At 40.2% G+C, this 14,970-nt stretch overlaps 1 protein-coding gene across 1 annotated transcript; it reads left to right on the top strand.

Moving 5' to 3' along the window:
- Nucleotides 1–713: 713 nt before the first annotated feature.
- Nucleotides 714–10,941, top strand: arfrp1 (ADP-ribosylation factor related protein 1). Its single transcript, XM_031875606.1, has 7 exons — nt 714–1,096; nt 3,435–3,522; nt 4,570–4,652; nt 7,375–7,456; nt 7,610–7,680; nt 8,044–8,144; nt 9,086–10,941. Exons 1-7 carry the CDS (start codon nt 1,004–1,006, stop codon nt 9,171–9,173), a joined length of 606 nt encoding a protein of 201 aa, XP_031731466.1. The 5' UTR covers nt 714–1,003; the 3' UTR covers nt 9,174–10,941.
- The last annotated feature ends 4,029 nt before the right edge of the window (nt 10,942–14,970 follow it).

Genomic DNA, 14,970 nt, shown 5'->3' on the forward strand with positions numbered 1-14,970 from the left:
ACAAAATACAGTGTGTTAAAGTGTAAACCTGCGATTGCGATTTTTCAGTTATATAGCTTCTTCAGATATGGAGTTATGGACATCACTTATGGGATTTTTAAACCACGGTGTGAGAAAGTCAGGAAGGTTAAAACAGGTATTAGTATTAAATTACACCTTTATCGATCAATATTCTTGATATTAAGATTTGTATTAAATGCTTTAAGCTTTTAGCCTCTTTTAGCTCATTGTTTTGATCTTACAGTACTCTGTCTGTATGGTTCACTGCTCTCATTAACCTCAACAGACAGTAAAAACACAGTGTAAAGAACTGCACTAAGGACCAAATGGCTCATTGACAAAGGCCACTTAGGACAATAAATAAAACAATAAATTAAGTTATGCAGCTTCAACTCCATTGTTTCAAGCGTAAATTGCTGATTTCTTAACTTTGTTATTTTTGCTGGTAATCATTTGCCTGACATCATATTACTCTCCCCGGACCAACTTTACCAGCTCCATCAGTAAGAGATCCAACGCAGAGCAGCTACTAGCTGATGTAAACGAGGATGATAAAGAAAGACAATTTAATTTTAGGGTGGATTTTTCCTTTAACGTGATGACGCCAATGGCTTACGCTCTCACGCACAGAAACACCGAAATGCTTCTTGGGAAATTAAGTTATACGTGAACGTACCGCCTTTTCACAGAAAGGTCTAACGAGACAACGTGTACTTCATTTCCCACAATTCCTGGAGCCGCACTTCCTGGTTTGATAACACGTAGCGTCACTTCTCAAAGAGAGCTTCAGAGTAGCAAACTAGCGACAAACGACGACTTTTACGGACTTATTTAATACACTTACGATTGTTGGTCACTCGCGTTTATTAACTTCGATGATAATGAAGCCAGAGCGCCGAGTATCGCTGTGTTTGGCCTCATATGTAGGCTAAGCTTTGTTATCAAGCTAATATTGCCATGACTAGTTAGCAAATAATTGTGTTGTTTACATATTTTTTTCAAGATGTATACGTTATTATCTGGATTATATAAGTACATGTTCCAAAAGGACGAATACTGTGTTTTGATCCTGGGACTGGACAACGCTGGGAAAACGGTAAATTACATTATGAGTTGAATTTATAACAACTGGGTTAACGTTAACGTGTTCGTCCACACTAACATCATTGTCGATTGTGTTATTATCTGTGTGGTGCTGCTTTCATCCCTATGTGGCTTTGTCAGCTCTCGTTTTCTTTGAGTGAGAGGACTGCGGCCAAGTGAGCCCTCGTTTGCAAAAACCCGAATCCGATCAAGCCGGTTGCGTTGTGTTGCGTGTCTATTGGTAGCTTTACGGTACCGGTGCTTGCCTTGAAGAGGCCAAAGAGAGTGCTGCAGAGATGACGTATTTTTGTAGGCTAACCCGGAAGAACAAAAAGCCAATGGGATGTTTCTTTTGGATTATTGCAGAAAATAACCAATACTTTTATCCAATGTAAAGCACTTTTATGATTTTTGATTTATGAATGCATTTGACGCAAAAAATATTAATTGAAGGAAAAAGTTAATGTAAGAAAAAAAACTACCGACGGTCGCTTGACATCACACCACTAAGCTAAAAACGGAATAGTGTGATGACATTTAGTCTCATTTTGCCACTTGTCAGCAACCGCTTTTTCCAAGACACGGAAAAGACTCAACATTTTAAGAGTTTGGTATTGACTGATGTATTTCATGTCGTAGAACATAACATTAAAATCTCTTTAAGTTTGTACTAGCCACAAATCTTATTTCAGGCATCTAACCAATAACTCATCCAGAAAACCCATTTCATCGAAACAAGGGAATTGAAAGTGCAAATATACAAATTCCTCATTTATACTGAAGTGGGTAAACTTCTGCAGAGTCGCAGAGATGGTTGCACCTCCTGAAATATGTGACTAAGCTCCAGGCCCTGTGGAACGTCAGAAGTTTGATTGGACATCAGAGACGCGAGATGGGTTTTCATTTCAATGTAATTTATTTAGTATAGCCCAAAATCACAAATTTACTTCAGAGGGCTTTACAATCTGTAAACATCCGACATCCTCTGTCCCGGGACCCCTCACAACAGAACAGGAAAAACTCCCCAATTACAGCAACAACCACCTTATAAATCCTTGGCACCGGAACTCCACCTCATCATCCAACTCGTCCATATTTTATTTCCAGCCATAGAAATGTGCTTGGACAACCTTTTATGGAACTATTGAATCACGTCTATCTTTTTATTATCGTCTGTCATTTATCAAATTATTACGTGCTACACTCAACACACTATGTATGCCTGGCGTGCATGAGACCTGCCCGCACCATCCCGCACATGATACATAGGCGCATTGCAGCAGGAGTATAACGCAGGCTTAACTCATCTCCAGGTATTAGGACTCATTCCTGCTGCACTCTCTATAGAGTGCTGCAGACATGTAGTTGTGTAGTTGACATGTAGTTGTGGTTGAAAAGTCCAGCAGAGACTCCCAGTGAAACAAAACAAAAGCCAAGCTGTTTCAGTTGCTGTGTTGCACCAACTTCATCAAGCAGACGGCGAGCTACGAGAAGCCTTTGGTGCCATGGGACCTCAGTTGCTCCTGCAGCTGAGGTGTTTTGCTTCAATCCATCAAGTGCTCCTCATTTTGGAGGGATATGGAATCGAGAAGTACCGTAAATGACCTCCTCAATGGTCATAGTGGTCTCTGGAGAACTGGATTCCTTTGACAATTTCAGCAAATCAAGAAGGACATTTAGAGAGGTCCAATATGAAGAGATATGCTATGTGTTGTGACTTTGTGATTACTTTCCCTTTAGTCTTCTTAAATTGTATAGTGAAATAACTTAAAGTGGATTAATTTACCTTAAAAAAAGGCACTCTTTAGCACAATAGCTTCACATTTTATATAACATATTGAAAAGTAATACATATCTAACTACGAACCCATTGTAAATGTCAGGAAGCCTGTGTAAATGCCTTCCATGTTATCATTACCATATTTCATCTCACGAGGTTTGTGAACTGAGAGACTTCATTGCTGTTTCAGCGAGTCACTATACGTCCTTTTTGGCCATTCCCAGCACCGGTACCGTAATTGCGTGAATAGACAAATCTGTCTCAATTCATTTTGAGTTATAAAATGAATGCACGTGATATGAATAAATCAATGAATATGTAAAAGAAAAATTATACAATGAGATCATTTACAACTTTTTGTTGCAATCATAATGTTTTATTTATTTATCACATTTAATTATGGAAATGTAATTCATCTTTTAATTGGGATGACTAGCATGTACTTTGGGACAGTTTGTGGGGTTGAAAACAGCTGGAGTCCTGATCACCTACTGTATGCCTGTTAGCTCATTATCATGTGAGTCATTGAATACAAACAGTCTGTTAATTTCACTGCTGTCTCTCTTTGCAGACCTTTCTGGAACAAACCAAAACCAAGTTCAGTAAGAACTATAAGGGAATGAACCTCTCAAAGATCACAACCACAGTTGGGCTGAACAGTAAGTGAACAGTACTGCATGTCTTCACTTGTGCTTGTCATGTAGAGTAATGGGCCTGTTAGTCGAAACACTGACCACCCTGGATGGATCACTTTGTAAGCTGAGTGCACAATAGTTGCGTTCCCCTCCACCTGTTTTTTATGCACAAGTTCAATTTATGCATAAAAACCTGAGTGGTAAAGCTGAAAATAGAAAAATTAAAATCTTGAAATGTATTTATTGCATTAATTCAGTGGAATGGAAACTTGTCAGCACTCCACACGGATCCGATGTAACCTTTCTCACATTGATGCATGAAGCAATCACAAATGCTATATTTCCGTCAAGTGTTCTACTTTTTCTGTCACAGTTTGATGTTCGACTGGCGTTCTTTTAATGACCTCATCTTAGGGCTGGGCCATATGGCCAAAACCTTCTATCTCGATATCGTTCATTTCATATGTCGAGAATATATATCAAAGGGCAAACCTTATTTTTGTATATTCCTGTGTGAATTAAATACTAGGCTAATGAAAAATATATAAGTATTTTATGATTGAATTGTGAGCTTAAGTGCAAATTGATCTGAGAGGTTACTCAGTATGTGCTTGTTATAAATTTAGACAGCGTAATTGTGTGTCACGACATCTTGATATATGATTCCAATGAAAGATGATAAGTTAACATTGAATTATCGCCAGCTGCTAATAATCACATGGCGTTAGTGGATAGAAATGTGCATTCATTGGCATATTTCTTTGCCGATTTTCTTGAAATTTGGTTAGAATTTGCAATGAAATTGAAGGGAACCTGGCTAATGACTACTTGTTGCCAAGGTCCACTGAATAGTGATACATAAAGGAGGTTATTTTCAGTGGCTAACTGCAGTGATTCTTTATCATTTGCTACGATAATCAATACTTTCTGAACAAACTCAATCCAGATCTTTTTCATTCTTCTTCACTTCTTCACTCTGTGGTCATCTGACACTGCTTGTCTTATGATTTACAGTATGTGTTTGATTCTACAATATAACACTTTTGAATAATGTCTCACTTTCCCTCACAGTTGGCACCATCGATGTGGGCAAAGCTCGTCTGATGTTCTGGGATCTGGGAGGTCAGGATGAGCTCCAGTCTCTGTGGGACAAAGTGAGTGAAGGATGAAACACATCAGCCTCATACTGACACACAGGCACCTGTGTCTCCTCCAGAGTGGAGGAATATCCACTAAGATAGAATTACTTCATAACGTAATGTGTATGTAGTTTCAAAAACCGGGTTCTACCTTTGTTACTATGTAACTGCCCAAACCGAAGGCATGTCCAGTGATCAGTTCAAAAAATAAATAATTAGAAATATGTAACTACAATGAATTAGTATATTAAGGCTAATATAAGGCCACAGTTAAGAAAACATGTGTGTGTATATATACATATATATATTTATTTATATTCATATTTATTTATTTATTTATCAATGAATCTCTCTAGTAGAGCAAAGAGCCTGCATACTTGCAATCCTAAGGCAGAGGGCCGTTAACAAAAACAACAGCAGCAAAAGAAATGTCAGCAAACGTCTTTATTAACTTGCAGTACACATATGCACATACTTTATATTTGTTCTATTAGTCGTCACCCTCTCCTGCAGGATTATTTTCTCCAAAATTGTCCTAATCACATTGAGAAAATGATGAAAAGAGAAACTGTTATCAAAAATGTTAACACAAGGATGCAAACTTAGAAGATTGACACATTTCTGTGACAGCAACAATAACGCATGAGAAGGATCTACTGGTTGTCTTGTCAGTAAAGGCTTTGTACAGGATGAGAGCTAATGTAACTGTAACCTTAAGTACAAGATGGTCAAATGGAGATATTACAAATGGACTAATGTCTTAATTCCAAGCTACAGTTGCTGAATGTTTGTCCGTCGTTCTCCCCTCAGCTGGATGAACTGAGCCGTTTGCTCCTGGCTCCCTAAAACAAAATGTAGAGTTAGTTTTATTTCACACCACAAAACAAAAGTAGCAAAATAACCAAGTTGAGTTTATCCGTGTAGTTAATTTCAACGTTTGAAACGTTACCGGACTTTGAAAGTGATATTTCAGGTCGACAGCCTGTCTACCTGAGCTCCTGTTGGTCCGTTTATAGACATAATATAAAGTATAAACCATCTGTGAAATCGTCACAATCTCAGTCAGATATTAGTCGATCTTTTGAAAGTGAAGGCATTAAAAGTTACTTTCCAAGGCCAACTACGGTTGGATGCAGGCAGACGAGCTGCCGCTAACGTTAGCTAGCTTGTCAGCTCACGTAACTTAACTGACCATTTAAACAAACATGTGATGTTATAATCTCCCGGTAATAGAGCAGCAGCTGCCGGTAACGTTAGCTAGCTCGTCTGCTATGAACGTCACGTAACTTAACCGGTCATTTTAACAAACGTGATGTTATTAGGTTCCTTGTTTTTTGTTTTAACATTCATATCGGTGATATTCGAGTGAGTTGAAACCCAATACTTAGATTTAAAAGTGAATACTGTGCTTCTCCAGCTGTTGCTTCATGTTGAATACAATAAAAAAAATCTTCATCGACGCTCAATGCATCTTGGGATATGGTGGGCCGCGAAGGATACATCAGTTGTGTCCTCCGAATCTGGGGGCTGGAGGCTGCATGAAGGTGTCTTCGAAGTGGTACAGCCTAATCGCATCTGCTGTCTCCAAACCAGTCTCCAAACGCAGCCTCCGAAGGATGCAGCCGCTGAATTGGGACACAGCTATGATCACCTGTAGTGGTTGATTTTCGATGTCGATGATGATGATCAGCTTCTTTGACTTTATGACTGATGTTAAAACATTAGACCTTACGGCTGGCTCAGTAACTTCTCTATCTGACTCGTGGTGAGACACCACAGGATCTCACTATTAGGAACTCAGGAACGAACACCCACAGAACAAGAGAGATTGGATTTCCTTCAGTTCACAGTTTATTTGCATCACAAAGTATATAAGTAAACCGAGTCAACTAACCTCACAATAGAAATGTACATCACTTTATACCCTCATTCTGCCCTAAGTCTTGGTCTCCCACATTTCCTGCTCCGCTCTAAACTTTTACTCAAACAGAGGATACTGGATTTAGATATTTGAGTAGTCACAGTCTTCTTCCCCACTCGCCTTCCTCTGATGTCACATCTGGCCGCAGGTCAAAATGACGAGCGCTCGTCATCCCCTGTGAAAACCTAAAATGACTACAGGCTCCAAGGCCGCTGGGCTTACTCCCCGACTTGATGCGTCTAAAACAGAGAGACGGTTGACAAGCAAATCCTCCCGTTGATGAGTTTGGTTTGTGCATATCTACATTTAGCTGAGTTGTGCATATTTTTGTACAATGAAACCTAGACTGCCTAATCCTGATCCCTTGGCCGGTCTTTCACCCTCTAACAGAGCATCCTGGTACCCCTCACCCTTGTGAAGCCGCTGCCGTACAGAATGGTTGAGGCGGTCAAAAGAGCACAACCACCCTGTCTGTGATGTGAATATATGACAATGATACAGGCCCATATCACAGTATGAATGTGAATATACATGAATACATTTCAAACAATGAATATGATTTTAGACATATATTTTAAGACACGCATACATTTTTCTCCCACAGGCTTACGCATAGCGGAGATAATTCAATCTTGGAATCTCCGACTTTTTCCTGACTATGACCCAAATACTACGAAGTTGTACTCCTAGCTTCTCCTTCAGCCGTCGTACCAAAAGATACCTGAAGGGTATCATTGTAGTTTTGACAATGTGTTGGTCTTTTTGGCCCAGGAGGCTGCTCTGATATCACTTTGTCTTCTTCATGTGTATGTTCAGTACTATGCTGAGTCCCATGGAGTCATCTACGTGATCGATTCAACTGACGAGGAGCGCCTGTCAGAATCCAAGGAGGCCTTCGGTGAGTGACGTTCTGACTTTATTCCACTAACATCATGACATCGTGGCTCCGGTGTTGAAGAGCAGATTACTTGAATTCAAATGAACACTTGACGTCATAACATAAGATGTTTGCTAATTGTTGACCCAATCATGTGACTGTGGTCTCCTCCAGAGAAAATGATCAGCAGTGAGATGTTAGAAGGTGTTCCGCTCCTCGTGCTGGCCAACAAGCAGGACGTCCCGGTACTGTGATCTTTTTAACTCACTGAGACCCTGTTCAGGTTAATGCAGACTTATTTTAAAACCTTTTATTAAGAACCTGGTTTGAGTCATGTATCAAGCAAAAACTGCCAAAAATTCTCTGGTTCCAGCGTTTCAGGTGTATGCACTTGCTGCTTCTTGCTTTTTTATTTCATTGTAAATTTAAAATCTTAAGTTTTGAACTGTTTGTTGGACTGTACAAACAATTGGAAGGCTTCAGGGCTCGGCCTGAGTCGCCCTGTTATAAGATATAAAACTATATTTGAGATAATGATCGTGTTTCTTCACAGTTTTGTCGTTTCTGTTGCAGCCTTCAGTCGTGTCTTCTTTCTGCTCTGTTCTCAGGACTGTTTGTCCGTGCCGGACATTAAAACAGCCTTCAGTGACTCGGCCCCGAAGATCGGCAAGCGAGATTGTTTAGTCCAGCCTTGTACTGCCTTGACAGGGTAAGACTGCTACTGAATGGTCCACTGAGTGTGTGCAATGACAGCGACCTGTCAAATAATCCAGTACAGTAGCCTGTAAGGAACACTTCCTTTGTGAAGCTCCTGATGTTCAGTTTCTGAAGTAGAAGCTGGTCAAAGTTAGTATTTGTTGTGCTGCTTCTGAGATACATGTAGGCATGATGAAAAATACTCAAGTCGAAATGGACCCTTCCTAAGTCCCGCCCCTTTTTGCTCTGTGCTCCAGTAACAGCTGAGCTAGCTTGGAAGCTGGCGGAACCTCAGTCAACTTTCCCCTTCCCTGTTAAACTTAGATATGCGCCGCCCGTTCAAAGCTTACATTACTATGTAATTCACATTACATGTCACAATCTTGACGGACACTTTACATTGTATACCTCTTAAGTTAGCTAATGTTAGCAAAGCGCCAGCTAACATTAAAGGGATTTGGAAAAGGACAGTTAGCTTTTCTGACTGCATACAGACACAAAATGAAACATTGCTACTGTATCAATGTCGAGATATTCGAAAGTAAAAGTCCAATATTTGTACATATAAATAGCTACACTTCTGAATACTTGAAGTGCTATATGTAACCAATACATTCTGACTGCAAACATGCTGAAAATCAAACATTTTTACTGCATCAATATAGAGATTTTCCAAAGTAAAAGTCTATAGTTTTTACAGGTTTTAGTGGTTTAAAAAAAAAAGTGAAAGAAATTGTAACATGGAATCGCAATACTTATGGGTTCGCCCCCAGTAAACTTCTGTTGAACTTTGATGAGGCAGTTGGTAGAAGAAGAACCCACGCAGCTCATTATTCTTTATCAGCTGTGCACGCTCCACTGTATCACACCACCAGCTTGATCTAAGCTCTTTTTCCTTTTGGTGTACTTGGTCTGAAGAAATAAGTACTGAGTGACTTCTTTGTTTTGACACAGGGATGGAGTGAACGAAGGCATCGACTGGATGGTGAAGTGTGTGGTCCGGAACATTCACCGGCCGCCCAGACAGAAGGACATCACGTAGTCACGAGCGCTGCTTCCACTGACTTTGGACTGAGTTTCTCCTTGAGGACATTCCATGTAAACCCTGGAGTTGATACTCTCCCCTCTCTCCTCGTGTTTTGAACAGTTTGAATTTCGGCATTTTAGGGGTTCATTACAGACATATTTCTTTATCACAAAGCATAATTTTAGATGTGCTTTGAATGGACTCTGTTTGACTTTTGGAAGCAGTGTCACGACTTCCTCTGCTTCACGTGGGGCAGCGGTCTCTGGAGCTGGCAGGGGTGTGACTATGTCTGACGGACACTCGCCCCTGAAGCAAAGAAGCATCGGCTCTCACGTGAAATATACAAAACTGTAACGGGGGTTCTCTGTTAACGCTATCAGATCAACTCAACAATATTTAGCTCACATTTTTAAAGTCAAAGTCAAATTTGCATCCTCCACACTTTATGTGTAAAGAAATATATACCAACAAGGATACTATTGTGCACATTAAGGACAAACCCTTTTCTAACATGTTGGTGTGAAACGGCTTCAGGGCTGTGGTTGGGCCGATTCCTTGCCAACCACAGGAATAGAATAGGAGCAGAGCGGACATTGAGATGTTTCCCATGGTCAAAAAACTAAATGAGTCCACCAAAAGTCACCAGAACAGAGTCCTCTTCACAGCCTTGTTGTGTGTAACTTAACGTTAACAGTTTACTTCTGCCCGTTGTATTCACGCTTCAAAGTGCTGTTTATTGCTGAAGATTATCTTGCTGAACAAAACATGTATCATAAATGTTTGTTTGCCGCAGAGTTTATTATCTGCAATAATCCAAAATCCAATGGCTATTTGTGGAGGAACCAGTCTGACGTTAACTTCCTGTTAGAACTACGAAAATACATCATCCCTGCAGCTCTGTATGGTTCGTCTGTCCCTGTACAACATTCAGTGTTTGGGAGGATCCATGGTCCTGTTGAGTTTGTGAATTATGAAATCATAAATGGAACGAAGCAAATGTGAAAAACAGGGTGAACTGTCTGTGTGGTACTGATACAGCACAGATCAACTTACTGACAGACGGAACAATTCATGCTCCCTGTAACCAGAATAAAACACATTTCTTCTTTTAAAATAGAAAATGTAATTTCACTTCGACTTTAAGGTTTGAACTCTCCGATCTGCACACTGCCCCTCAGACCGGAAGCATTCACTACTTTTCTAACTTTGCTGGTTTTCATGTTGTTTCTAACCCTAACCTTATGTTATTCACATAACTATCATACTACAATGTCATGATGGATAAATGAGAAGAAATAACTCGAGTGGTAAGGCTTTGTCACATTGTTCCATGACTTTTACTTTGACGGGGTTTCCTGTAGGCAGCTGTGTAGTGTTGAGTTAAAATCCAAATAATGTGAGCTAAAATTGTTCGAGTCCAACTCCGTGAAAAGGAGAAGAAACTATTAACGGTTATTTTTGTATCCTCTCTTTTTTGGGTTGCATAATTGTACCCCTTGGACAATGCGACTCATTGGAGCTCCACGCTACAGGTCCACCGATAGGTTCCTAGAGCTTGAAATAATATCGATAGTCTGGAGCAGGAAAAACTTTGACTTTGGGAATATTAATGTTCATAATTGGACACTACAGCTGGGTAACAGGGCAGGATGTCTGTCACAGACTGCTGCATCACTTTATACCAGCAGCGTAACTTGGGATGTAGGAAGTTGTTATACAAACCACTGTGTCCTCTGTCTCATATGTGGTAGATGACAATAATAAACTTCTAATTTCAAAGACACAAATTCTCATGTTTCAATTTGACATGTTCTGCAAACACACAACACATGTTGGAATAAGCACTGAAGGGTTCAAAGGAACTCACGTATATTTTAACTACAAGAGGAGAGAGAGTCAGGGAGGGGTGTCCCTCAGGAAGCTGTGTGTGTTTTTATAGCTCTCCGAGGACAAAGAAACCACATCCGCTGAGTTTCTGTGCTGCGTGCACAAGAAGGCTGACGGCTCAGCAGGTCATGACTTCCTTTCTGCTCCATTTGATGTGCAACAAGCTCTACACGTCTTTGTGTGATCAGCCCCTTACACACACACACACACAAGAAAAATGATTAACTAAGTATCGCAAGCATTTGTTTTGGCTGCTGAACTTAACTGCAGCTTGAGTTAAGTTGTAAAATGTCATTATATTGGATTCCCCAAATCACAAGTATGATCTAGTGTCATGCACAACTATTCAGTCTTTGACTAACTACTTTGTTTTATGGCTGAATTGCTGATGCTTATTGGTGATTTATATATAAAGAATAATCTCTTAATTAAGTCAAAGCTACAAAAGTCAAAGAGCGGAGTTGCTATTGACCTCAGTACCATTCACCTGTATTTGTTCCAACAAAATGTTTTTCAAGATTTGCGGACAGATCAACCATGTCTCCGTGATGTCATGATGTTTCTCATAAGGAAACGTGTGTGATGGTGATAAACATCTGGACTGGGATCTGCTGCAGCACACTGCTCAACCTTTGGTTTCTTAAGGCCTTCTTCTGATTGTTAAAAGAAAATCTGAGGACCACCTTCACAATCAAGAAATAAACTGCTGTAAATATGTGTTATGTCACTATATAGCTGTGATGGCCATAATACATATTCTGCTTACCCTCACCATCACTGCCTGCCATGAGTCCATATTTAATACATTCAGGGTCATATTTCCTCACCGCACCCTTAGGAGTGTTTACTGGTGCACCATTGACTCCCCCATCACTTTCCCTTTCTAAAACCGACCCACTTTGTGTCACTGTATCCAAGAGAACGTTAGCTAGCTAACAGCGGCAAAACACGTCTGTCTGTATCTGAGAAATTAACAATCATTATTTTCTTTTTATTTCTAACCATTTGGCAGTACCTCTGGGGCCCACTAGATGGCTCTCTGAGGACCAGCAGTGGGCCCTGCCCCAGTGGTTGAGAATAGCTGTTTATGGATCGGCGGGTCTAGATAATGGATGGAAGGACTGTATGAGTCCTCTGAAACATTTCTGAGGTAGAGATTATCATACTCTGACATAATAACTATACAGATGCTTGGCGTAGCCTATAAATGCTTCAAAATAATATGCAAATAGTATATATTGGAAGACAAAATGTCTCAATGTAAACGGTGTGCCTGAAGGCCTCTACACACCAGCTTGGCGAGTAAATGACACCACAATGCCAAATACTCACCTGTGAATAATATGTCTGGGACTTTTATTGTGAAAAGAGAGGAAGAAGTGGATTTGGTCTGTGCTGCCTTTATAAGTTCAAAGAAATAATAAAGTTTGCCGTCTTACTCCAGACTACAGAGCCTTTGTCTTATAATTATCATAAATATACATATGCACAACGTGATTGTTTGATGCCGTTGTTCACAGTGCAAAAGCTCAGAAAAACTCTCTCCTCCTAATGTTTAATCAATGCTGTTTCTGGCGCTGTGATATATGGTTAATCAATATTGTTAGAGCTGCAATAATGAATCCGTTATGAAGCGATCAACAAGAGAGAAATAAACACTGGATGGAATTTTTAAAGGGTGTAATAAAATGTCTATTCTTACTAGAGACTAACCCTGCCAACATTACTGAAGTGCACTGAATATTTAAAAAGATAATCTCAGCATGTCTTCAGGCTGACTGTACATCATTCCGGTCTATAACATTGATCCACTTACAAGAAGTGACCTATTCCGGAGTCATACTCCTCGTGACCTTTGACCCCTGAGCCCCTCCCTGCAAACCCTCTTTACCGTCATCGTCACTCTGAGAGGTTTCCCACACACCCCTCCTCCACCAGCTCCATCCTGCTGCGTCTCAAACCACGAGAAGCATCACCATCCCTTGATCTTCTCCTCTGGTTGATCAGTATGATCTGCAGCTTTGTAGGCCAAAAGATCTGATTCTATAATACATGATAAATGTGGTGATACTCCAACTAAAACCCCATGTGCAGACTTAAACCAATGTTAATGGTCTTGTAACCTGGTTCAATGCTCAATGTGGATCTGTGATATTACAGGTCCCTATGTCAACCAGTCGTTTTCTCCAGCTAACTCTTGCCTCCGTGGATCAATGACAACATTCGTCAGCTGAAAAGGAAATCTACAGGTGTTTAGCGTAGATGGAAGAGATCAAACCTTAGGGTCCTTCTCCTTCATCTGAAAGAATTGCTGTCCATGCTCCAACAGAAACGACAAAGAGGTGAGAGCTGCCTACTTTGCAGGCCCAGCTAGTGACAACAAACACGATCCTAGGTCCCTGTTTATTTATCTAACGCCAATGGCTTCTGCCCAAGCAGCAAAATATGATGACGAGTAGGGAGGACTCCATGTTGTCTATTTTCATGACAATGTTTTTGTGTCATTGTTTTGGGAGATATTTCCTTTGTGAGTTGGTAGAACACCAGGATGTTCTCAACAAAAGCATCACTTTAAATCTTGTGTTTATCACAGATGTGCTCATATGTATCTTGGAAATAAGTCAATCAGCATGAAAAAAGCTTCGACCAAAGAAATCTTAGTTGACTGAGACCAAAACCACAGATTAGTCGAGGAATGGACTAGGAGGCAGCAGCCGTAGACGCAACCGTGTAAGATGCAGTTGGGAAACTTTACAGGTATGTAGTTGAGTGATCTGATTGAAAGATGGTCTCTAGCTTTACCAATGCTACTGTTTCTTCTGATCCATCAGTCTATTGTCCTGCTGCCTGCTACTGCTGGAAACAAAGACGAGAGACTGGGGGGTGAACCAAACCAGTAGAGTTTTAGGACTTAAAAATAGAAAAAAAAAACAGGTAAATTACAGAGGTGTCGATAATTCCGTGAGTTCATCACTACCAGTGACACCTTTCACACTACATGTTTGTTATTCGACCCATTGTTGATACAACAATATGAGTAAGTGTAGCTTTAAATCCAGTGGTGGGCCGTCAGGGCCTGCAAGGCCTTCTCTGCTGGCCTAAACAGAATCACAAAGCTATATCTATTTTATAATTTAATAATTTTTCTTAAATACACTATATGTATTATAATTTATAAAAATATTTTTCCCATTATCTTATTATCTCATTGCACAGCTACTGTCTTCCTCAGTGGCTCTGCTTCCAGTGCAGCTTGTTTTAAGTAGAGCTTTTATCCAAACAGATTTCACCTCTGTGTCTCTAGGTAAGAACAGAGGCAGAGGCCTGCAGACTCACAAGTGAATCCATGTGCAGTTTAAGTGAATGGGGACGATATTGTTGATTGTCATATTCTTCAACCAATCAGATCTTTAGTTTGACATGTTGGGCGTATTCTTTGACGTGTCAGAGCCTGCTAGCTGGCCTACAAGTACGTGATTGGTCAGTGGGCTAGCCTGACATGTTGGGCGTGACAATCCCAAAATCTGCTGCCTCTGTCGAGCAGACATTTTCAGCCTCAAACGCATTAAAACGTATTCAAGAAATACAACTGGGGAGGCTCGACTATCTTCACTGGCGTCCATGAATCGAGAAGGACTTCTTACTGGAACTAAAACACACGGATGTACTGAACAACCGTCAGATTAAACTCTTTATTAACAAAGAAAGGAGGATGCACTTTGTCTTTAAATAGTGAACAGCAGCTCTGGTAAGTTAAATGTGTTTGTTTTTACATCTGCAGTAGCTTTAATATGTTTGTTTATATATTATTATTTGTACATCTTGTTTTTATGAAGATGGATTTTTGTTTGGTTTAATATGTGATAGGAACCATTGTTACGTCCAATGTTGCACTGGGGACATATTTAGCAGGTGCCAGTGTTGG

This window comes from Anarrhichthys ocellatus, unplaced genomic scaffold (assembly GCF_004355925.1).
Source record: "Anarrhichthys ocellatus isolate YVR2014 unplaced genomic scaffold, GSC_Weel_1.0 scaffold92, whole genome shotgun sequence".
In the NCBI taxonomy this organism is placed as follows: Eukaryota; Metazoa; Chordata; class Actinopteri; order Perciformes; family Anarhichadidae; genus Anarrhichthys; species Anarrhichthys ocellatus.